The sequence below is a fragment of the Arabidopsis thaliana genome, chromosome 5, assembly GCF_000001735.4.
Source record: "Arabidopsis thaliana chromosome 5, partial sequence".
Lineage (NCBI taxonomy): Eukaryota > Viridiplantae > Streptophyta > Magnoliopsida > Brassicales > Brassicaceae > Arabidopsis > Arabidopsis thaliana.
Window position 1 is genome coordinate 4,589,066 of NC_003076.8, and position 21,456 is coordinate 4,610,521.

Sequence of the window (21,456 nt, forward strand, 5' to 3'; positions counted from 1 at the left end):
TTGCCTTTAAGTAGTTAGTAAGATTTGTTGTTCATAAAATCATTAGACTCATAAATGTTCAGTAAGTAAGATTAATTAGCAGATTAAGGTAGGGCAATTAGGAGGTGGTCCATGCTTTGTCCTAATTAGTGATTAGAAGGGAAATGATCCCAAACGCATAGTTTTCTAACTTTTTTGGGGGGGCATATATGTTTTTTGGGATGGCTCAAGCTGGTGGGCGTTAATAGCTCTTATTTATTTTTTGTTTGTTAACACTACTGTTTTATTACCAGAAGTTCATAACTAAAATCAATAATATGCATTCGAACGGTTTATTATTATGACACATAAACAAAAATAACCACTAAGCTATGTACTACAGTAGTAGTCAGATAATTTATGCTTTATCAACAAAAAAAAAGTACATAACTAAGTAATATATATGACCGACGACATGTTTTGTCAACAAAAGAAGTTCGATATTTAATCATATAATTAATATTGTACGTATTAAATGGAATCAAACATGTAATTTTCATGTCGCAATCTGGATCACGAGATCTTTCCGCAACATGAATGTCCAAACTAGGATCCGATGAATCACGTTCTTTGGGTCAACTCATTTTCATTTAATTAAAACAATATCCTAAGATAGCGAATTCTATATTTTTGGGCTCATCATACTCATGAAGTTAGAATTAATTCGAGCAAAAATGTATGTACGCTCGATACATTTTTCTTGGTTTTTTTTTCTTCCTCACAAGAAGAACAAAACATAAATCCATGTTTGAAAAGACTTTGTATATGCTTTAAAATCAATGGTTGAAGGTTCTTGGGCTAAAAAATTCGGATTTGTTTCTAAATTTTTTTTCACTATTTCCTTAGTTGATGACTTTACGTGAATTCAGAAATAATTAGATGGGACATATATAGATCTAAACCAAAAATAGTCATATCTACATAGACGTATTCCACGAATGAGTTGTTAATGGTTGATGAAGAGTCAACCTCATGACGAGTCCTCGTCTTCCCCGTACGCACGATTGCGAAGTTATGGTCCTATCCTATTTTATATCTATAATTCTTCACGTACATATTTCCACCGACTTCTTCAAATACTCTCTCTACCACACTTTGATCTTTCTTGTATCATCCAAAGATCTCACTTACATCACTTCTTCCTCCTTCCATTTAATCGCCCACCGTTTTTCTTCACTATGATCTGTATTCTACTCGAAACACATCGTCCACGACAAAAATACAGAGAGTTATAATTGTGAAGATCTGAGTATGTTTTATGACCCCTCACTATTGGTTACTTTGGTATGTCGCATAAATAAACAAAATCCACCATGTATTATTTACTGCGATGCATTCATAACATAAGGCCAAAACAATATGGCCAAATTAATATCTTTATTCACAATTTCCCAACAATATAAAATAGATAGATGTCCAAGAAAATAAAATATTAACCAAAGAACGTAAGCTGAGAGACATAGCAGGATTAGTTGGGCAGGGGAAAGTTATAGGATTGTAGCTAGAGGAGTGAGCAAAAGAGTATGGACTCACTGAACAAAATAAATAATCACACGTATTGATAAGTTTTTCTATATTAACAAAAAGAACAATCTCTCAACAATCTTATCTACTTTTTCCTTCTAGCTCCAATATCATTCTAGTTTCTGTCTTCTTTCCCAACTAATATTTACCAAGATTTGACATGAACTTGTTTAGTAAAACACCCCATCTTATAAGCAAATTTAGTCTTGTTTCTATATATCTTTTTCTTAATGGTGCTTAATATATCGTTACTGGTGTGATTTGGAATGATCAACCAAATCATGATACATGGACAAAACACCAATTATCTACGAGGAGGCTGACAAATGATATGGCTTCCCAAACAATTACGATGTGATAGGATCTAACGTCCTAATTCCCAAAAGTTGTTTTTCTCTATTTTTCTTTCCGATTTCTTGGTTATTTTGATTCGAGCGTCAAATTTTGACCATGGTACTATTCAAGGCCTCCATAGCTATGCTTGGAGACAAACTGAGCTAGACCACGACATGTAAGAACTAAGAAGCGATGTTAAGTTTGCCTCCAGTAACAACATTCAATAAACAACCAAATCCTTTCGAGGTAAAATAATAATTTTAAAACGAAATATATAAAACTTACATCTGAAAAATTAGTTCCGACCAAAAGAGTTAGCACCTCTTGGTTTTGTACCTGCATGCTAACATATCAGGTTGAACAATATGCATTAATTGAAAGTCAATCTGAAAAAAGAAAAGAAATATTATATAATGGGTGTATTATCATAATAACTATAGAAATAGTTGTTTTTTTCTTTTAATGTTACAACATGTGAGATGTTATACCTTTTATTAATTACTAATAAAAATACATATATTCCCCATTTATGTTCTACTAATATGCAGACAAAATGGTATTTATTACCAAAATAATGTATCATCAATTAACAATATGGATTATTTTCTATTTAAGCTATGCCATTGCACCCAAGCCAGTGACACTGTGACAGTGTATCAGCATAACTCACGGTTAAAAATGGGACCCACTTATTCTCATTAAATTCACCAATTTTAACCATTCATGGTTTTTTAACCGCGGTTAAACCTGTAAAATCCCGTTTCAATAAATTCTCACACTCTTCTTCTTCTTTCCCTGGCGCTCACTTCTTTTCAAGTCTCTCTCTTCTCTCTCGAGCCTCGCGTCTGTGTAAAGAGACAAAACATATTCTCTAAAGCGGCGACGTTTAAGAACATTCGGTCAACGACTTACGGCGGCGTTGGAATCAAAACTCCGACAATGACGGTTTTCTCCGGCAGACAAGTCGTTCCGATGGATTACGAAGCCGAGGTATCACAACGGCTTCTAGAAGCCATCCTCGACGGAGATTTCAAAACGGCATCGGATTGCGTCTCCGATCCACTCGTCGACGTTAATTTCGTCGGCGCCGTCAGCTTAAAAACAAGGAGGAGCGAAGTCGTCCTCCGTGATGAGTCTCCCAGCGAAGTCCGCGTCGAGTACGAAGAATTCAAAACCGATGTAACGGCGTTATTCCTCGCCGTTAATTTCGGAAACGCAGCTCTCGTGAAGGAATTACTGGTAATTATTTTTCTTAATCCGAGTTTAGCCGTTTCTTTAACGTTTTTTGCTTTAAGATTTTGAAACCGATAAACAAAATTTGCATTGATTTAAATCTGTGCAATTAATTATACAATTCGACGTTATTTATTAAGCAAATCGGTTTCTAATAATAATGCTTTTGATGTGAACAATATTTGTAATTTAATTTTTGTGCTTTGTTTGAAACTTTTGCGTTACGTTCCATTAATGGAAGACGCAATCTATGGAGAATTGGTTTCCTCGTGATTTCCATTTTGCGTTTGTTTTTGCGCGTTTCTGCTTAGTGGTGTGATTCGTGGTACCTTTTTGTCTCTTGAATTAAAGACCCCAAATATATGTTCTGTCTGAAGCTTACTTTACTTTTTCCTCTTTTTCGAAATTCAAATTTCGAACGAACGCTGATTATTACTTCTCTCTGCCTTTTCTATGAAAGAAATTATTCCTGTAAAATTTTGGTAAATTTCAATAAAATTTTCGATCTAATGATAATTAATCAGAATGAGCTAATTCAGTGGCGTTTACTAGCACTTGTCTATACTTAGCTCTAGTCATTTTTTGTTTTTTAAAAAACGTGGATCGGATTCCGTGAGAGTTTTTAAAAATTCATAATCTGTTGACTAACTTTAATCTTAACTGGTGGAGTGTTAGGATCCTTCCAAGCTGCCAAAAATGTTATACTAATAAATTACATCTTTTAGCGAGTCAAATTTGCATGTCAGGCGGGGATTATTTTCCAATTTTGAAGTCAGTCACACAACTTTTTCTTTTGCTTGCATCGTCACAGATTTACTTTTATTGAGATTCTCATTAGCCTTTGCTAGACCATATATGCTAATGATGGATTTGCGATTAGATTTGAAATCAACAGCGTTAGTTATATTAGGCTAAGATCTGGGAAAAAAACATGTGCATTTGGATTGGTCTTCGTTGAGGGATATTTTGAGACACAACAGTGCCAAAATGTCACTATTGGTTTGCAGTGATAATTGAATGATTTGATTTGATTCTCTCTTGTTTTCCTGAAAGGAACTTATGAATATTTAGTACGACAAGAAGTGTTGATATAACACCATGTAACTTGTTTGTGAAACAGAACCTGAGGCCCCGCCCCATTAGGTGTTGTCACTTGTCATTGGCTGCATCTATAGTAGACGAATACTATATTTGCATACTTCCATCTTTCCTTTTAAGCCATGCTCCTCTGTGTCAGGGTTGTTCCCTAATGTTCATGTAGATCCATTTTCAATTATTCACTTTGCATTATTGTACAACTTTACTATTATACACAGTTTCTTTTGTCTTCTTCTGCCTCTGGATTTTCACCTCACGTGGTGTCCTTCGCACTTAGCAGTGTAGTAGCTTAAGAAAATATTTTCTAATTTTATAACACTGATCTGACTTTTCCTGTAATATCATCTCACAGAACATTGGAGCTGATGTGAACCAGAAGCTCTTCAGGGGATTTGCAACAACTGTTGCTGTAAGGGAAGGTCATTTCGATGTCTTTGAGATTCTACTCAAAGCTGGTGCTTCTCAGCCCGCTTGTGAAGAAGCTCTAGTAGGGGCGAGCTGTCACGGACGCTCGAGGTTCGTTGAGCTGCTTATGGGAACTGATCTTATTCGGCCTCAGGTTGCTGTGCATGCTCTCGCCACTGCTTGTTGCAGGGGTTTTGTGGACGTCGTAGGGACCTTGCTCAAAGTAAGTTCTTCATTTCTTGTGGTTTTAAAAGTGACCGGTTAGAATTGTTCAATAGCCATCTTACAGTAGATAATTCTTCATGTTTTTGCTTCATTACAGTGTGGTGTAGATGCTAATTCAACCGATAGGCTTCTTCTTCAATCTTCGAAACCTTCTCTTTACACAAATGTAGACTGTACAGCTCTTGTTGCTGCCATTGTCAATAGGCAAGTCTCTGCTGTCCGCGTCCTACTACAGGTAATTTTGGCTCTGCAAAATTGAAAACTTGTTCCCTGCAAGGAGAGAGTATGTATCTAAGACATCAAAGCTTTTCTTTCAATGATATGCACAGGCTGGCGTCAAGACAGATATCATGGTGAGGCTTGGAGCATGGTCATGGGATACTAACACTGGAGAAGAGTTTCGGGTGGGAGCTGGAGTGGCTGAGCCCTATCCTTTAACCTGGTGTGCTGTAGAATACTTTGAAACTAGTGGCGACATTTTGCGTTTGTTGCTCAAACTCCAGTCTCCAAACGCTCTTCACAACGGTCGGACTCTTCTACACCATGCTGTCCTCTGTGGCAACAAGGCAGCCGTCAGTGTCCTCCTTGACTGTGGCGCCGATCCAGAAGCTCCTATCAAAACTTCACGAGGCATTGAACTCAGACCGATTCATATTGCTGCACGTGACGGATCAGTGGAGATCATACAACAACTCGTTGGCTTTGGCTGCGATATAAACTCGAAGAATGATGTAGGGAACACAGCCCTGTTGATCTCAATAAAACACAAACATCCAGAGTGCGTCAAGGTTCTCGCCCTTGATGGTGCTGATTTCGGTTTAGTGAACAAGTTTGGTCATTCTGCTGTTTCGATCGCTGAGTCAAACAAGTGGTCTCTTGGATTAGAGCGAGTAATTCTTGAGCTGATCCGGTTCGGTGTTGTTCCACATTCAAGCAACGCTTCAGTATTCTCGCCTTTGCTATATGGGGCTCAAGCAGGAGATGCTGAGGCGCTTAAAGCGCTTGTAAAAGCTCAAGACATCTACCTAGACTATCAAGATGAGGAAGGCTTTTCGGCTGCAATGCTAGCGGCCATGAATGGCCACGTTGAAGCATTTAGAGTCTTAGTCTACGCAGGCGCAGACGTGAAGCTGTATAACAACTCTGGCGACACGGTAGTCTCTCTGTCTGAACAGAACGGTAACCGTGACGTGATAGAGAAGGTGATGCTCGAGTTTGCTCTCGAGAAGGACAGCAGAAACATGGCAGGCGGGTTTTATGCTTTACACTGTGCTGCACGGCGTGGAGACGTCAAAGCAGTGAAGCTTTTGAGTGGAAAAGGATACAGTCTAGACATCCCGGATGGAGATGGCTACACTCCGCTCATGCTTGCAGCCAGAGAGGGCCATGGACATATGTGTGAATACCTAATCTCCTGTGGCGCAAACTGCAATGCTAAGAACGGAAGAGGGGAAAAGCTGCTGGATCTCGCGACTGGTGATGCGGAGAAGGTGATCCGTAATGAGTTGTCTCGGAGGTTTGTGATAGAAGGAAGCAGTGTGATGAAACACACCAAGGGAGGGAAAGGAAAGAAGCATGGGAAAGGATTGAGAATGTTGGAATCAAGTGGAGTACTAAGTTGGGGAAAGTCACGGAAGAGGACTGTGGTGTGCAAGGAAGTAGAGATCGGGATGAGCCAGCGGTTCAGGAAGAACCGTAAGGGGAAAGGCGATGGAGCGGAGGAGGAAGGGATTTTCCGGGTAGTGACTACGGAAAACAAGGAGGTTCATTTTGTGTGTGAAGGTGGGTTGGTGTGTGCAGAGATGTGGGTGAGGGGAATACGACTTGTGACCAGAGAGACAATTTGTGGAAGAACTCAGACTCAGAATTAGTGTTGTTTATGTATGTATATAAAGAAGTTTTGAGAAAGGGAGCTTCATTTTGAAGGTAGTGTGCTTCTATTGTGTTGGGGATGTTTATAGTTCTTGGGTTTGGTATCTGCAGTATATTTGTGAACTGTGAAGTAGTTCGAGTTGCACATGAATGAAAACTAAAACATCTCAGTTGATTTGAGATTCTCCAAATTTGATTATTACTTTGTCCAAAACAAAGACTATTCTAAACTTACATGGATTCACAGGCTTAGATCCAGCACTAAAATTCGGCATGTGATACCTGGATATCAAAAAACAACATGAAGTTCCTGTCTCTTTCAAAAGAACAAAAGTTACAAAATGTTTAAAAAACATTACATCACACAAGAAGTCAGCACTTTTGTTTACCAGTCACCAACTCAACAAGCAATAACCAACAGAGATAAACAGAGAAGCTTTGAAGTTCTAATCACTATTGTAACCACCATCATCGTTATCCTTATCTTCGTGGTCCTTCACCACTCGTTCTATGAACTGTCTTCGAACTCCAGCCATCACAGCTTCCCTCGAGGAGTCATCGTCTCCTCCTTTGCCATCGTTAAGAACTGGCTCTGATTGACACAGAAGTAAGGCTACACCTGAAAAACCAAATCAGTTGCAAGTATGTTAGACATGTGCCTAAGACCAATCTGCTCAAAGCATGATACAATCGCCAATGTGGTCACATCAGGTCTCAGATCAGACAAAGGCTAGAGATGAGACATGACATAATCATCAAACACAAATAAGCACAGATTACATCAGACAAACAAGGGTTCATTCAAACTTACTCTCTGGGGTGCACCTACGGCCAAAGCTCTTTAAGCCTACATGAGTTCCTTTGATGGCGCCATGGTGGTACACCAGCAAGGTAGGAAGATTGCAATCAGGGTAGTTCGGAATACAATCAGTAGATATTATCTTAACGAACTTTGTTGCTGGGTATCTACTACCCAATTCGTCTAGACAACCCAATAGCAAACTACATTCTGCAACACTATCAGAGAACAACAAGAAATAAACATGAGTTAATAGTGTTTCAAGCATGTAGTAAAGAATGGCTCAACAAGAGTTCACGAATACTTGAAAAAACATACCCATCTTTATAGAGACATACAACAACCCAATCTTCAGCAGAAGCTTGCGTAACCTCCCTCACGAAATCAGAGCCCGAGATGGGAGTCACTGTTCCATATCTTTTAACTTTAGCAGCCTCTCTTAGCTCAGACAACCTCTTCTTCCTATGAAAGCATCAAAACACATTAGTGCCTGTGAATCATGAAGTGTGTTGCACAATTATGTTTAGCCTATTCATCAACATCTCAAATAAGATACTACCCTCAATTGCATTCATATCCAAAACACAAACGAATCGAGAAAAACCAGAGCTTGATAATTGCATTCCCTAGCTACATGGCAACAGATCCGAGAAAATTGAATTCACAATCCACCAAGGCAAGGATTCTCCAGGGAAAGTTAAGATTGTAAATACAAAAATCAGAATGTTCGATTCGATCTACGAACCTGTATTCTTCGAGAAAGCGATCATCGTCGAGATCTTTGTCGTCCTCAAGATCCTCAAGCTCCTCCTCTGTCTTCTTATCAAACCATGCCTGATCCTTAGGAGCTGAAGACTCGTCTTCCGCCGGAGTATACGCCGGAGGTTTGAAAGCCGGAGCCTTCTCCGGTAGATTCCCCAATTTCCGCTGGATATCATCCCATTGAGTTGACGCTCCTTCAATGTCCTTATACACGAAATGATAATCCGCCATCAAAGTATAACCACCTACGAAGCTTCAAAGAGAACCTTTGAATCTGAGAGGAGAAAAAGCAGATTGCTTTGACACTCTGTGATCGCAATCTCGTTCTTTCTCTGGAAAGACGAATGATAAAAGGCCATCCCCGAAATTGGTCTGGCTAAACCGACAATTACCATCTGGTACATTTCGAACCGGGAATATTTGGTTTAAAAGCCGGTTAGATATTGGTTTATTATTCTAGAGTAATGTATTAGACTCTTAACCGTTCGGAGGGTTCGTATATATATTATGAGAGCATGTATTTTTATGGAGAAGATCCAGAGATAATTAAACAAACAGTTTAGCAAAAGATTTTGAGAGGGAGAAAAAGGGCGATCGATTAGGGTTTTTGTGTTTTCGTCTTAGTATCGAAGATGATCGGAGCTGTGAACTCGGTGGAGGCTGTGATAACGTCAATCCAAGGTTTATCGGGGAGTCCAGAGGATTTATCTGCACTTCACGATCTTTTGAGAGGAGCTCAAGACTCGCTCCGAGCCGAACCAGGTGTTAATTTCTCTACTCTTGACCAGCTCGACGCCTCGAAGCACTCTCTCGGTTACCTGTATTTCCTGTGAGTTTTAACCTATTGGTAGATTAGGTTTTTGTTACTAGTTTGTGTATACTTTGAGGCTGATTGATGATTTTGGTTATTGGAACTTGATGTGTGTGATTAGGTCGAAGTTTAACAAGGAGAATTGTCTATGTTATTCGATTTCTGATCTTTGAGTTTTTTGTATGGTTTGATTGTTACAGTGAGGTTCTTACCTGTGGTCCAGTGTCGAAGGAGAAAGCTGCTTATGAGATACCGATAATTGCACGGTTCATCAATTCTTGTGATGCTGGGCAGATTCGTTTGGCGAGCTATAAATGTAATTTACTGACACTTAATGAGAGCTTATCTTGTCTTAATGTGTTTTCTTTTCTTTTTTCTTTGGGGAGATGGATGATGTTATTATATTGATTTTGCAGTTGTATCTCTTTGTAAGATATTGAAAGACCATGTTATAGCACTGGGAGATCCGTTGCGAGGAGTAGGGCCACTGTTAAACGCTGTTCAGAAGCTTCAGGTCTCCTCCAAGCGTTTGACTGCATTGCATCCAGATGTTCTTCAACTCTGTTTGCAGGCGAAATCGTACAAATCTGGTTTCTCCATTCTTAGTGATGATATCGTGGAGATTGACCAGCCAAGAGACTTTTTTCTCTATAGCTATTATGGGTAAGCAATTTTTCCTCATTGCTATCTGTTTTTTTCCTTTGATCAATAGATGTGTAAACACATTAAATCCATCCCTGTTGGGTTTGTTTTATAGTATTTTCTTATTCTGGTCCTTGATTACCTGGACTTTTGATAGGGGAATGATTTGTATTGGACTGAAGAGATTTCAGAAAGCATTAGAGCTTCTTTACAATGTAAGGCATTTTTATTTTTTCTTACGTGCTTTTTATACATTAAGGACTTTCGTTTTAGTTTTAACTCAACCTAAGTACTTGTATCAGGTTGTGACTGCTCCTATGCATCAAGTCAATGCCATAGCTCTTGAGGCGTACAAAAAGTACATATTGGTGTCTCTCATTCACAATGGGCAGGTAAGGCTGTGTTCTTTATATTTTACTTTCTTTGTTTATCTAGTTTTCGGTCATGGGAGCATATTGCACGAGTCTGAATCAACTGTATGTTTTTGAGAAATGTTGGTTTCACAATTACATCCTGTGTCTGATTTTAATTTCAAGCATTGGTTAATCTTATGATGTTTTTCTTATAATCTTGTTTGATTTTACTTGTGCAGTTTACTAACACTCTCCCCAAGTGTGCTTCTACAGCAGCACAGAGGAGCTTCAAGAACTATACCGGAGTAAGTTTGAACCCGATCATTAGTTGTATTTTTCATGTTTGAATGGAGTCTGGTCCCTTTTTCACTTCAGTCCAAAGATTTCAGTTGTTTTGTACTCCATACCAGCTAAATCTATTTTCAGGCTTATGATTTTATCGTTCACCCTTTTCTCAGCCTTACATTGAACTGGGTAATTGTTACAACGACGGGAAGATTGGTGAACTAGAGGCATTGGTTGTGGCCAGGAATGCAGAATTTGAAGAGGTAAATTGCCTCTAAACATTTACCATAGTTTCTGTACCAATATTAAATATTCATCCCCTTCCATAACTTGGGCGAAATGCTCTTTCAGGATAAGAACCTTGGATTAGTTAAGCAAGCAGTGTCATCCCTTTACAAGCGTAACATTCTGAGATTGACACAGAAGTACTTGACCCTGTCGCTTCAAGATATAGCCAACATGGTCCAACTTGGTAATGCTAAGGAGGCGGAAATGCATGTGCTTCAGATGGTATTGTGTCCCACACTTGATTTTTGGAAGCTAGCTTTATTAGTTTAACTGGTATGTTGGACAATATCATTTTTTTCTTTACAAACCTGCAGATCCAGGATGGTCAGATACATGCCCTTATCAACCAGAAAGACGGGATGGTCAGATTCTTGGAGGACCCTGAGCAGTACAAATCTAGTGAGATGATTGAGATCATGGATTCTGTTATACAAAGGTATGTCTACAGAACTAAGTGTTTTGATATGGTTTTTTTTTGGGAAACATTGCTTGAATGTTGAAACTCGTAATAAGGAGTGCATAATTAGCACTTGGAATCAAGTTGATATGGAGATGACTGTTTTGCCAAAGGAAAGTAGTAGCATCAAACAAGTTATGTGTTTTGATAAAAATTTCAGGACTATTGGTCTGTCGAAGAATCTCTTAGCCATGGATGAGAGCTTATCATGTGACCCTTTATACTTGGGAAAGGTAATTTAATACCATATTCCATTAGTCTTCTGTCCTGGAAACCCATGTTTCTCTGACTAAGCCGTTTGACTACTTTTTTTCAGGTAGGAAGGGAAAGACAAAGGTACGACTTTGGAGACGATTTCGATACTGTTCCTCAGAAGTTCTCCATGTAAACAGCGAAAGTCGAGAAGCACCAACAAAACTTGGCTCAAAGACAACCGTAGTGTGAATCTTGAGAATGTTACTTTTGATTTCTTTGTTCATTTTTGTTGGTTTAAAAAGTTTCATATTTTTGTCACAATTGCCAACAAGTAGAGAAGACCATTATGGACCCTCAAATCTTTTATTTCCCTTTTACTTAAAAAATTTTCCCCTTGCGCGTGTATCTCTCGTGCTAACTTACGCGAGCGTTTTATCATTTGCAAGGGTTAGAGAAGTCTCAACGGCGTCGTATCAAACTCGTTTTTAACTGCGTGTCGTTTGGGGAATCTGATAGACTCCTTGTTGTGGTGGGCTAGTTTCAGGCCCATTCTCGCTAAGCGCCACGTAGATTTTTATTTCTTTACTCATTTTTTATGTCGCATCTTCCCCATTTCGTTTTCAACCTGATTTCTCCATTTCCCTCTCTTATCCTCAATGAAAAAAATAATCTGAGAAAACGCAAAAGAAGAACGGAGCAAAATCCTCAGAATCGTCGCCGGAGAATCTTTACGTTTCGACATAATCGGAATTTTGGAATTGATAATTCCGATGGAAGGGGTTATCACATGTTTCCATACGAAATGCGTCTCTCTTCCAATTCGTTCTTTCCCACTTTCTAGGGTTTCTTCACTTCCTCGGTGGAGGAACAATAAATTGATCTCTTCATCGCGATCGGTTCATCTAAGAAGCTTGTGCGTTTCGAGCTCAGATACTTTAGTCGCGAGCGGTTCACCAAAGGAAGACGAGAGGCAGAGCAAAGTATCGAGCAAGAAGGAAGGAGATGACTCCGAGGATTTGAAGTTTTGGATGGATAAGAATGGGTTGCCACCTTGCAAGGTTATTCTCAAGGAGAGACCAGCTCATGATCAGAAGCATAAACCTATACATTATGTTGCTGCTAGTGAGGATCTTCAGGTGGTTGACTTAGCATTTCAACAGTTTTATTTGCTTATACACAGTTCCATAGGGTATTCCAAGTATCAATTTCCGGGTTTTGATGGTAAATTTTTCCTAATTACCTGTCTTTTACAGAAGGGTGATGTGGCGTTTTCAGTTCCTGATTCTCTGGTGGTTACTCTGGAAAGAGTTTTGGGAAACGAGACTATTGGTATGAGACATTCTCTATTATGTTTCCTATTCCATAAAGCTACTTCATCAGTTATGCACTATAATATTTGGATTAGACTTTGTGATTTCTCTTAGATAAGGGTGGGATTACGGGTGTTTTGATTCTTGTCTGAAGCCATATAAACTCTCTTTATCACACAGCTGAACTGTTGACGACGAACAAATTATCCGAACTGGCTTGTCTAGCTTTGTATTTGATGTATGAGAAGAAACAAGGAAAGAAATCAGTATGGTATCCCTATATAAGAGAACTTGATCGTCAAAGAGGAAGAGGTCAGTTAGATGCGGAATCCCCTTTGCTGTGGTCAGAGGCTGAGTTAGATTACCTAACTGGTAGTCCTACCAAGGTATTGCGTTAGTATATGCCGGACGTGTGATGAACTAGTATAGTGGGTTCTTAGTGGTTAACTTCTTTAACATGGTTCAGGCCGAAGTTCTTGAGAGGGCTGAAGGGATCAAAAGAGAATACAATGAGCTTGACACTGTCTGGTTCATGGCTGGATCTTTGTTTCAGGTGTTTGGCTACCTACGATTTCGGCTTCTTCTTGTCATTTTAATATATGGAATGCTAAACATCGGCCTCGGACTTACACCATTTTATTTGTGTTTTGCAGCAATACCCATTTGACATACCAACTGAAGCTTTTTCATTTGAGATTTTCAAACAGGCATTTGTTGCCATTCAGTCATGTGTGGTGCATTTACAAGTAATTTTCATTCTTTTGGGGTTTACTTTTCACAACTTGAATGTCTTTCTGTATTTGAAAGAATAGTTAGAGTAAAATATAATAATATGGTCTTACCTCTATTACTCTATCGCTGAATCTAAAGTTTAGCTTGCAGCTCATCATTTAAGCAAGTAGTCAGGTGGTGCTTGTTGCTTCTTCTAATTTAGATTGTTATGCTTCTTCTTGTACTCAGAATGTCGGTTTGGCTCGTCGGTTTGCTTTGGTTCCTCTTGGTCCTCCCTTGTTGGCCTATTGTTCCAACTGCAAGGCAATGCTTACTGCTGTTGATGGTGCTGTTGAACTCGTGGTAGATAGGCCATATAAGGCCGGGGATCCTATAGTTGTCTGGTGCGTCTGTAAGCCAAATTGCTTCCTACAGCTAGCTTTTTCATTCTGATCTATTTTTCATACTTTTGCATTTCCTCCTTTATTTGAAGGTGTGGGCCACAACCAAATGCGAAATTGCTTCTGAACTATGGATTTGTTGATGAGGATAACCCTTATGATAGAGTAATAGTTGAGGTAATTACAAAACTTTGTTGCGTTACTGTAAACACTAGTGTAGTGTTCATGTAATTCCTCACTGTTTGCATGTTTTATGCGTCATACACATTCAAGGCAGCGTTGAACACTGAGGATCCTCAATACCAGGACAAGAGAATGGTTGCTCAAAGGAACGGAAAATTATCCCAACAAGTATTTCAGGTATGACTTTCCCATGGCAACAAGTCTACTTTGAGATGTTCTGTCTGATTTTGGTTTTGCATCCATCTCAGGTTCGTGTGGGAAAAGAAAGAGAAGCTGTTCAAGACATGCTTCCCTACCTGCGGTTGGGTTACATGTCTGATCCTTCTGAAATGCAGTCAGTAATTTCATCCCAAGGTCCAGTTTGTCCGGTAGGTAGAGGATGAGTGACCTGGCAAAACTTTTTTCTAAGTAATCTTTGATATTTCCTTGATTGCATCAAATGTTCAGTCCCTACATGTGAGGCCTCCAATGTTACTGCTACATAGAAAGTTGTTGACACACTTGTAAAGGTTTAACTCTCAAGCTCTTTTGTAGATGAGCCCTTGTATGGAAAGAGCAGTACTAGATCAGCTTGCTAATTACTTCATGAGACGGTTATCTGGCTACCCTACTACTCCGAAAGAAGATGATGCATTGGTATGTCTTTAGACTTTGTGATCGCTACAGATCAAACACATTTTTTTGTTTGGTTTTCCTGCATGACATGACATTGATAGAATTCCCAATCAACAGTTGGCAGATCCTAGTTTGAGTCCTAGGAAGCGAGTTGCAACCCGGCTTGTCCAACTGGAGAAGAAAATACTAGTTGCATGCCTTACGACAACAGTTGATCTTTTAAATCAGTTGCCCGATACAGCCATCTCTCCATGCCCAGCACCATATGCTCCTTCCTTGAAATAAAAAGGCACGTATCTCTGCCCCCTGCCTCTCTCACTTAATAACTAATATTTTCTGACCTTCTAAAACTATGTTGGTTCAGGTTCGTGTTGTAGCTGCAATTTGTGGGACATGGCAGGAGTAATTTTTGGTCGTGTCCTTGATCATTACAATCTGAGGTCGCTTAACTACGGTCAGTTTTTGTGTGTACAAGTCTAGATCTGATCCTTTGCGGCTCGAAAACATGACTAGGAAGTTTCCAAAATAATTTTGATTTTGTAAGATTTCTTGCTAGCTACAAAGCCGAAATCTATCTCCTTATAGATGGTTTATTGTTGTTTATGAATTCAGAAGTTGATGATTTCAAAGTTTTAATGCATTGCAAATTGCAATTGCAGGTAGATAAGGGTACTAGGAGCGTTATCTGCCGCTTGACACGCAAATGTTTCAGCATATGATTGTCCTTTTTTTCTTACAACAATGAAGCCTTAAGTCGCATTGTTCAAAGTGTACATACATGAATGAACCTTCTTGTTCTTCCCCAACTCCCTCTGTAATGTTTTATCTCTGTTTTAGAAATTTAGAATTTATCATTTCCAAAAAAAATGAATAACGAAATTGAGCATTTTGTCCATTGGATACAAAAACGTCAGGACGAGCCGATAGAGTGAACAAAAACGGCAAGCGGTTCGTTGAATGCGTTGACTCATAAAAATCTTCGCATCTAAAATATCTATTGGTGTCTCACTACACTAGTCACTAGATCTGTTCGATTAAAATCCGACGGTGTTTATTGATTGTTCCTGAGTGTTCCCGTACCGAAACTCGTTAACCGATTCACCGTTAAGTGTGGAATCAGACAGTGAAGAGATCAACAGATATTTATCTCTCTACTTCTCTCGGTCGTATTCGTCATTCTGCCTTTTATCTATTTCCATATCAACATTTTAGGGTTTTTACTCCTCTAAGGTTTCGCTTCTTCTTAGATTCTCTGTCTTCCGCTTCAGTTGGATCATCGATTTTCTCAATTGCTCTGAAGTTCAGCCGGTGAGTTTCTTCCTTTTCACGATTTTGGTGTTTACTTCCATCGGGCAATTCGAAGTCTTCATTGCAGGACGAGTTCAGATTTGAATCGCTTAAATTAGGGTTTTGAATCATCTATCTACTATCGGATCGAGATTATCTGATTTAGAGTCATAAGAGTCTTCGGAGATTAGCTTTCTGAAGCAAATCCGTCATACGAGATGTTTCGTTTCCTGCAGGATTAGACTGATCCGGAGCTCTTCACGAGATTAAGGGAATCTATTTCACAATTTCGTCGATATGACAGAGAGAAACGGTGGTTTCCCTGGTGATTATTGTTTTGAGGCACCCGGTGGAGATTATGATGAAGGATCTGATAGTCCGAGGGTCTCAGAGGGTTCCAATTGTTCAAAAAGAAAGGTCGGTGAAACCTTCGGTGTCTCGAAAATGGTATTACCCTTATCTGGCCTATCATCATCAGATAGGAAGGAGTTGATTCGTAGGCTAAGACAAGAGCTGGAACAAATACGAGTTTTCCAGAAGAATTTTGAGCTTTCTAGAACAGTGGCTCTCACTAGCTCTTCTGCTAGTGGTTTGACTCGAGTCAAGAGTTTTGGAATGTCGCGATGTTCCACGGGTCCAGGAAAGACGGTGAACCCTATAAGTGCTGCTTCTAAACCGACTCCTGTCACTACTGCGGTTATGCTTCTGATGAAGCAATGCGAGGCGCTTTTGAAACGATTGATGTCACATCAGTATGGTTGGGTGTTCAATACTCCAGTGGATGTTGTCAAGCTGAATATACTGGACTATTTTAATGTTATTGAGCATCCTATGGATTTAGGAACTGTGAAGAATAAGTTAACTTCGGGGACATATTCCTGTCCGTCAGAGTTTGCTGCTGATGTTCGGCTTACCTTCAGCAATGCAATGACGTATAATCCACCTGGTAATGATGTTTATGTTATGGCTGATACACTTCGTAAGTTTTTCGAAGTGAGGTGGAAGACCCTTGAGAAGAAATTATCCGGAACTAAAGTTCATACTGAACCGAGTAACTTAGATGCCCATAAGGAAAAACATATCGTAATACCTGTGCCTATGGCTAAGAAGAGGAAGACCACTGCAGTAGACTGTGAGAATGTCGTAGATCCTGCTAAACGGGTTATGACTGATGAGGATAGACTCAAGCTGGGCAAGGATTTGGAGTCCTTGACTGAGTTCCCGGCACAATTAATAAATTTCTTGAGAGATCACAACTCAAATGAAGGAGGGATTGGGGATGATGAGATTGAGATTGACATTAATGATCTCAGTGACCATGCCTTGTTTCAGTTGCGGGATCTCTTAGACGAGCATTTGCGTGAGATCCAAAACAAAAAATCAAGTGTTGAACCCTGTGAGATAGAGGTATATCTTCGTCTATATCTCATGTTTGAATCATCTAATTGCATCATCACTGCTAATAGGGAAACTTTTATCTATTGCAGCTTCTGCATGGATCAGTGCCAGGGAATTCATCAATGCAACATTGTGATGGTTAGTTCACAGCCTGCTTGTGGTTCGATAAAGTTTTTTGCTTGGCTCTTTAATCAGAGTAACATTTTTTACTGTATTCGTTGTAGGGAGTGAATTGGATGATGAAGTTGTTGACATTGGTGAAAATGAACACCCAACATCCAGCATTTCTCCTGTCACGATAGAGAAGGATCTGGTGTTAGGAAACTCTAATGGTATCTTTTCTTTTGCTTGTTTATATTGACATTCTTGTTCTCCATAGAACTTTTGTTGGGGTATGGTTGTTACATTTGTCATTTCCAAACTCTCGTGACCTCAGATTTTCTCAGAAGTGGCCTTGGAGCCATATTGTTGTTGATATGCAGTGAACGTTGCTAGCGCACTTATTTTATAATTTTTAAATTAGGAGGCCTTTTACATTCACTTGTTTACTAACTAAAACTAAATTGCCTTTCGTGTTCCCTTTATTGATTTTATGGTGATTAGACTATCCCCTGGGTTGTACTACTGATTGCTCCTCTTTTGATGCATATAATCTAGGTAATAGCTTGGGAAGTGTGTCCGGTGATCCTAAAATGTCAAGTTTACCGAGGGCATCAAAGGTATATAGTGGTCTGGAATAACATGCAAACATGAATAACTGAGATTTGGTGCGACACAATGCATATGTCGATGTGGATATCTTTGTTACCTTGTCATAAAGTTGATATAATTTGATATGGAGGAACTCTTGGACCACAATTTTTTACTGTTGCGGAACCATAACAATATGAAATGGATGTCATAGTTTGTTTGAATCCTGATATATATAAAATTCAACTTACTTGATGGTTCCCAGATTTGTTAGGATAACCTAATTGTTTCTTCGTGCTCCTGTCCTGCGCTGATACAGGGGCTTGGAACCATCGATCTTGAACCTATGTTGGATGGAGCTACAAGCGCTTCCCCAACAAGAGGATGTGAGTGGATTTTTTGTTAGTGGTCAAAAGTTTAGTTTTTGGGTGTGGAACTTATGTTTTGTTGCTTTATACAAGTAGCATCTGTTGGTGGATTGGATCAGCTGGAAAGTGCATCTCCGGAGAAAATAAGTTCTGTTGAGGCGGATTGTCAGCAAGATGGTAAGAAAAGGAGTATGGCAGAAAAATGTTTCTGCTCTTCTGTCTGAGGTGGCATCTCACTCTTGACCTTGACCCTTTAATACACTAGGAAATAGTGCTCAGAATGAGAAGCAATTACCTCCTGAAAAGAGCTACAGGGCTGCTATTTTGAAGAACCGATTTGCAGACATAATTTTGAAAGCCCGAGAGAAACCTCTTAACCAGGTTTGTTGTGCGTTCCAAGTTCCAACCCACTATTCTGGGTCCTTTTTGACCTTTGAATTGATTTTTCGTAAATTCTATGTGTTCCTGAGATCAGAATGACACTCGAGATCCAGAGAAGCTGCAGCGTGAGAGAGAAGAACTCGAGCTTCAAAAGAAGAAAGGTTTGCTTCCTTGATTTGCTAAATCAACTGTAGTTGGTGACATTTACCAGTTGTAAGTGATAAAAGCACACTGCAACCTGAGTTTATAATATGTGCCCTTTCTTAACAGAGAAAGCGCGATTACAAGCAGAAGCTAAGGCAGCTGAAGAAGCTCGTAGAAAAGCTGAGGCACAAGCTGCAGCTGAAGCTGCGGCTGAGGCTAAGAGAAAGCTGGAGCTTGAAAGAGAAGCAGCACGCCAGGCATTGATGGAGGTAAAGATGTTCATTACAACGAAATAGTCATTACTATATTATAATGGGTGAACTCTATCATTAAGAAAATTGGAATATCTAGTCCCATTTTTTCACTGAAACATAAGTTTTCATGGTATTTGGTGCAGATGGAGCAGTCGGTTGAACTCAATGAGAACGCAAAGTTTCTCGAGGATCTAGAACTGCTGAAAACAGTCGACACAGACCATTTGACAAATACAATAGAGGAGGAGGATGGGCCTGATGTTGGGTTGCGTAGTTTCAGTTTTGGGGGTAGTAATCCTCTTGAACAGCTTGGACTGTTTATGAAACAAGATGAGGATGAGGAGGAAGCTGACCCGCTAACTTCGCCAGCCCCTGAAATAGATATAGAAGAGGGAGAGATTGATTGAGGTTGTATGCTGATCCCCAAAACCAAACAATAGATATATCTGAATTCTGAATCCAGAATCCATCCCAAAAAAAAACATATACTGTGAGCTTCAAGTAGAGAGGGCCGTTCAGACTGAGGATTGGATTTTATTGGTACTGAGAGTGGGAACGTAGTCATTCATGAGTTAAGTTTTGCTTGGAATGGTCGTGAGAAGTGGGTCATCGTCTTTTTCCCTTTGCGTTGTGTTGTGTGATGTTGGTACGGGTTATCTTCGTGCTTCTTGTCGAATTGAGTATATTGTATCAGTAAAGAATTTATAACTTAAAAAGAGCCTTATGTCAAATACGACGTCGTTTTGTATGGAAATGGATTTTTTACACCGCTGAAAAAATAAAAAGAAAACTCGGAATCTCTTCTTCTTCACTCAAGAAGTCGCTCTGAAACTTGGAAACCACATTTTTGTTCTCTCAAGAGTCTGTTTTTTTTTTCTGGCGTAAGTTTGAATTTCATGAAAAGTTGTTATCGCTAGTCGATTTAGTGTAATTGATATCCTGATTAAGGCTTTTCTCTGCATGCCAGCCAATCAGGCTAGAATTGTGAAGTATAAAAGTAAGCAAATTGACAATGGCGACTCCGACGGAGCTAGGTTTCTCTTCACCTGGTGGTGGTGGTGACGACTCTGACGATAACCCTCCACAGAAGCGTACTTCAAAACGTACTGCTTCCGAAACAGCAACAGAAGAAGAAACGAAGAAGAAGAAAAAGAAGAAGACGAAGCACAACACAAAAATGGCTTCTCCTCCGAGCAACCGGATCTGGAACGAAGAAGACGAGCTCTCTATCTTAAAGGTATTTCCTACTTTGTCTCATCTATCTACTGCATTTACTTGATTGCGTTGCGATTCCTGAAACGGCATATCTATAATTCTCAGGGATTGGTGGATTTTCGAGCTAAAACAGGACTCGAATCCAAAATTGATTGGGATGCGTTTTATTGTTACGTCAAAGGTTCCATTCATGTGAAAGTTTCCAAGTGCCAGCTTATGAGTAAGACCAGGAAGTTGAAGAAGAAGTTCCTTGATCAAATGGAGAAAATCGATCAAGGAAATGATCCACATTTTACTAGGTCTAGTGAAACTGAAGCTTTTGGATATTCCATGATGATTTGGCGTAAAATTGATGCTGAATACACTAATGGTGTTATGGATAAAGCACATCAAAGCGAGAGTGGAGTAAGTGACTAATAAGAGTTTGTCATTTGTTTTTGATACACAATCGTCAAATCTGTTACAATAAAACTTGCTTAATGAATTGTGGTTTAAGAATGATTTGGATATTGTTCAATTATATGGTTTGTTGAATCACAGGAGGAGGTGTTTGAGGAGGATGAGGAAGTGGCCTTAATTGACAAAGGGGCTGCGAAAAGTGGCAAGTCACCTCATGAAGCTGTTGTTGTTGTTGACAAAATAACTACGAAGAAGAACGGGACTGCTGGAAAAGAGAGTGATGATGATGATGATGATGTGTTGTGTGCTGTGCGGGATGCGTTTGAGACCACCATGATGTCGCAAGGATTAAGTGATTATCAAAAGAAGTTGCAGCTTGAGAAGCTGATGAACCTTGGAACTGGTAAAAGAAGAGAGTTGAGCAATGAATGGAAAGCACTATGTGTTGAGGAACTAAAATTGAATATCAACAAGCTTCGATTTTCCGCCAAGCTTGCAGAGGCAGCAAATGATGGTAAATAAAATGAAGAAACGCCATTTCAGCATTTGGTGTTTGTCGTTTCGGAATTGGCTTGAAAAATATAGTTTACTTCTTACTTCTTACTACTTATTAGCCATAGACCATTTACCTATAAATGTGGTTTATGTCTTTAGCTTTACTACAACTTCTGGTGATTGATCTACTTGGGAAAGTATTTGTACCATTTCACTTTGATTTTTACCATCACACCTCAGTGTCCTTCTTCATCATAAAAAGAGATGATATTATAAAGTTGTTTTGGTCAATATAATATATG

The 21,456-nt window shown here is 39.4% G+C and overlaps 7 protein-coding genes and 3 long non-coding RNA genes across 17 annotated transcripts; 7 read left to right on the forward strand and 3 right to left on the reverse strand.

Annotated features, from left to right (window-relative positions):
* Nucleotides 1-796: 796 nt before the first annotated feature.
* On the forward strand, nt 797-1,234 carry AT5G02175. Its single transcript, NR_142578.1, has one exon. It is a non-coding gene; the product is annotated as an other RNA (long non-coding RNA).
* A 481-nt stretch (nt 1,235-1,715) lies between these two features.
* Nucleotides 1,716-2,124, forward strand: AT5G02185. Its single transcript, NR_142579.1, has 2 exons — nt 1,716-1,897; nt 2,011-2,124. It is a non-coding gene; the product is annotated as an other RNA (long non-coding RNA).
* A 500-nt stretch (nt 2,125-2,624) lies between these two features.
* On the forward strand, nt 2,625-6,899 carry AT5G14230 (ankyrin; the record flags this gene model as incomplete). Of its 2 annotated transcripts, none has more annotated exons than NM_121427.8 (4): nt 2,625-3,117; nt 4,562-4,837; nt 4,937-5,074; nt 5,169-6,899. In NM_121427.8, exons 1-4 carry the CDS (start codon nt 2,818-2,820, stop codon nt 6,708-6,710), a joined length of 2,256 nt encoding a protein of 751 aa, NP_196927.4. In that variant the 5' UTR covers nt 2,625-2,817. The 2 variants fall into 2 exon arrangements, with proteins under 2 accessions (NP_196927.4, NP_001330132.1); NM_001343327.1 differs by lacking the exon at nt 2,625-3,117 and adding an exon at nt 4,133-4,368 and having other exon boundaries at nt 5,169-6,710.
* AT5G02195 lies at nt 6,206-6,855 on the reverse strand. The gene has a single exon (NR_142580.1). It is a non-coding gene; the product is annotated as an other RNA (long non-coding RNA).
* Nucleotides 6,863-8,643, reverse strand: AT5G14240 (Thioredoxin superfamily protein). Its single transcript, NM_121428.4, has 4 exons — nt 8,256-8,643; nt 7,829-7,972; nt 7,523-7,728; nt 6,863-7,330 (listed from the first exon to the last, which is right to left on the reverse strand). Exons 1-4 carry the CDS (start codon nt 8,501-8,503, stop codon nt 7,158-7,160), a joined length of 771 nt encoding a protein of 256 aa, NP_196928.1. The 5' UTR covers nt 8,504-8,643; the 3' UTR covers nt 6,863-7,157.
* A 159-nt stretch (nt 8,644-8,802) lies between these two features.
* On the forward strand, nt 8,803-11,770 carry COP13 (Proteasome component (PCI) domain protein). 2 transcript variants are annotated; one of them, NM_121429.5, is made up of 11 exons: nt 8,803-9,101; nt 9,284-9,399; nt 9,500-9,746; nt 9,883-9,940; nt 10,028-10,117; nt 10,318-10,383; nt 10,537-10,626; nt 10,715-10,873; nt 10,966-11,087; nt 11,269-11,341; nt 11,425-11,770. In NM_121429.5, the coding sequence occupies exons 1-11, from the start codon at nt 8,905-8,907 to the stop codon at nt 11,494-11,496; spliced, it is 1,290 nt and encodes a 429-aa protein (NP_568296.1). In that variant the 5' UTR covers nt 8,803-8,904; the 3' UTR covers nt 11,497-11,770. The 2 variants fall into 2 exon arrangements, with proteins under 2 accessions (NP_568296.1, NP_001031881.1); NM_001036804.1 differs by having other exon boundaries at nt 8,821-9,101; nt 10,715-11,087; nt 11,425-11,694.
* A 68-nt stretch (nt 11,771-11,838) lies between these two features.
* Nucleotides 11,839-15,417, forward strand: AT5G14260 (Rubisco methyltransferase family protein). Of its 4 annotated transcripts, none has more exons than NM_121430.4 (13): nt 11,839-12,439; nt 12,557-12,632; nt 12,794-12,999; nt 13,080-13,166; nt 13,267-13,359; nt 13,574-13,728; nt 13,818-13,902; nt 13,999-14,085; nt 14,157-14,276; nt 14,443-14,544; nt 14,641-14,812; nt 14,888-14,977; nt 15,183-15,417. In NM_121430.4, exons 1-11 carry the CDS (start codon nt 12,074-12,076, stop codon nt 14,806-14,808), a joined length of 1,545 nt encoding a protein of 514 aa, NP_196930.2. In that variant the 5' UTR covers nt 11,839-12,073; the 3' UTR covers nt 14,809-14,812; nt 14,888-14,977; nt 15,183-15,417. The 4 variants fall into 4 exon arrangements, with proteins under 4 accessions (NP_196930.2, NP_974778.1, NP_851038.1 ...); NM_203049.2 differs by having other exon boundaries at nt 14,888-15,062; nt 15,183-15,408; NM_180707.3 differs by having other exon boundaries at nt 14,888-15,408.
* Nucleotides 15,418-15,542: 125 nt separating this feature from the next.
* BET9 (bromodomain and extraterminal domain protein 9) lies at nt 15,543-19,856 on the forward strand. Of its 3 annotated transcripts, NM_001343329.1 has the most exons (11): nt 15,552-15,831; nt 16,047-17,217; nt 17,298-17,346; nt 17,433-17,540; nt 17,866-17,927; nt 18,218-18,284; nt 18,363-18,443; nt 18,532-18,647; nt 18,742-18,808; nt 18,918-19,060; nt 19,189-19,841. In NM_001343329.1, exons 2-11 carry the CDS (start codon nt 16,108-16,110, stop codon nt 19,450-19,452), a joined length of 2,067 nt encoding a protein of 688 aa, NP_001332743.1. In that variant the 5' UTR covers nt 15,552-15,831; nt 16,047-16,107; the 3' UTR covers nt 19,453-19,841. The 3 variants fall into 3 exon arrangements, with proteins under 3 accessions (NP_568297.1, NP_001190308.1, NP_001332743.1); NM_121431.3 differs by having other exon boundaries at nt 15,543-17,217; nt 19,189-19,856; NM_001203379.1 differs by having other exon boundaries at nt 15,548-17,217; nt 18,360-18,443; nt 19,189-19,757.
* AT5G14275 (uncharacterized protein) lies at nt 15,724-15,942 on the reverse strand (the record flags this gene model as incomplete). The annotated part of the gene is made up of 1 exon (NM_001343330.1): nt 15,724-15,942. One exon carries the CDS (start codon nt 15,940-15,942, stop codon nt 15,724-15,726), a length of 219 nt encoding a protein of 72 aa, NP_001332744.1.
* On the forward strand, nt 19,680-21,383 carry AT5G14280 (DNA-binding storekeeper-like protein). Its single transcript, NM_001343331.1, has 4 exons — nt 19,680-19,926; nt 20,013-20,282; nt 20,366-20,665; nt 20,801-21,383. Exons 2-4 carry the CDS (start codon nt 20,058-20,060, stop codon nt 21,179-21,181), a joined length of 906 nt encoding a protein of 301 aa, NP_001318559.1. The 5' UTR covers nt 19,680-19,926; nt 20,013-20,057; the 3' UTR covers nt 21,182-21,383.
* Nucleotides 21,384-21,456: the final 73 nt, after the last annotated feature.

Bases quoted from the DNA above. Each gene is read 5' to 3' on its own strand.
- AT5G14240 (NM_121428.4), bottom strand. From the start codon at position 8,503: ATGGCGGATTATCATTTCGTGTATAAGGACATTGAAGGAGCGTCAACT. The intron at 7,973-8,255 runs GTTCGTAGATCG...ATGCTTTCATAG, and splicing joins CGCTTTCTCGAAGAATACAG to GAAGAAGAGGTTGTCTGAGC. The intron at 7,729-7,828 runs GTATGTTTTTTC...GTTCTCTGATAG, and splicing joins GTATGTCTCTATAAAGATGG to TGTTGCAGAATGTAGTTTGC.
- COP13 (NM_121429.5), top strand. From the start codon at position 8,905: ATGATCGGAGCTGTGAACTCGGTGGAGGCTGTGATAACGTCAATCCAA. The intron at 11,088-11,268 runs GTATGTCTACAG...TAAAAATTTCAG, and splicing joins ATGGATTCTGTTATACAAAG to GACTATTGGTCTGTCGAAGA. The intron at 11,342-11,424 runs GTAATTTAATAC...ACTTTTTTTCAG, and splicing joins ACCCTTTATACTTGGGAAAG to GTAGGAAGGGAAAGACAAAG.
- AT5G14260 (NM_121430.4), top strand. From the start codon at position 12,074: ATGGAAGGGGTTATCACATGTTTCCATACGAAATGCGTCTCTCTTCCA. The intron at 12,440-12,556 runs GTGGTTGACTTA...TGTCTTTTACAG, and splicing joins CTGCTAGTGAGGATCTTCAG to AAGGGTGATGTGGCGTTTTC. The intron at 14,277-14,442 runs GTAGGTAGAGGA...GCTCTTTTGTAG, and splicing joins CCCAAGGTCCAGTTTGTCCG to ATGAGCCCTTGTATGGAAAG.
- BET9 (NM_001203379.1), top strand. From the start codon at position 16,108: ATGACAGAGAGAAACGGTGGTTTCCCTGGTGATTATTGTTTTGAGGCA. The intron at 17,347-17,432 runs GTTAGTTCACAG...TATTCGTTGTAG, and splicing joins ATCAATGCAACATTGTGATG to GGAGTGAATTGGATGATGAA. The intron at 18,285-18,359 runs GTGAGTGGATTT...GCTTTATACAAG, and splicing joins CGCTTCCCCAACAAGAGGAT to TAGCATCTGTTGGTGGATTG.
- AT5G14280 (NM_001343331.1), top strand. From the start codon at position 20,058: ATGGCGACTCCGACGGAGCTAGGTTTCTCTTCACCTGGTGGTGGTGGT. The intron at 20,283-20,365 runs GTATTTCCTACT...TATAATTCTCAG, and splicing joins ACGAGCTCTCTATCTTAAAG to GGATTGGTGGATTTTCGAGC. The intron at 20,666-20,800 runs GTAAGTGACTAA...GTTGAATCACAG, and splicing joins CACATCAAAGCGAGAGTGGA to GAGGAGGTGTTTGAGGAGGA.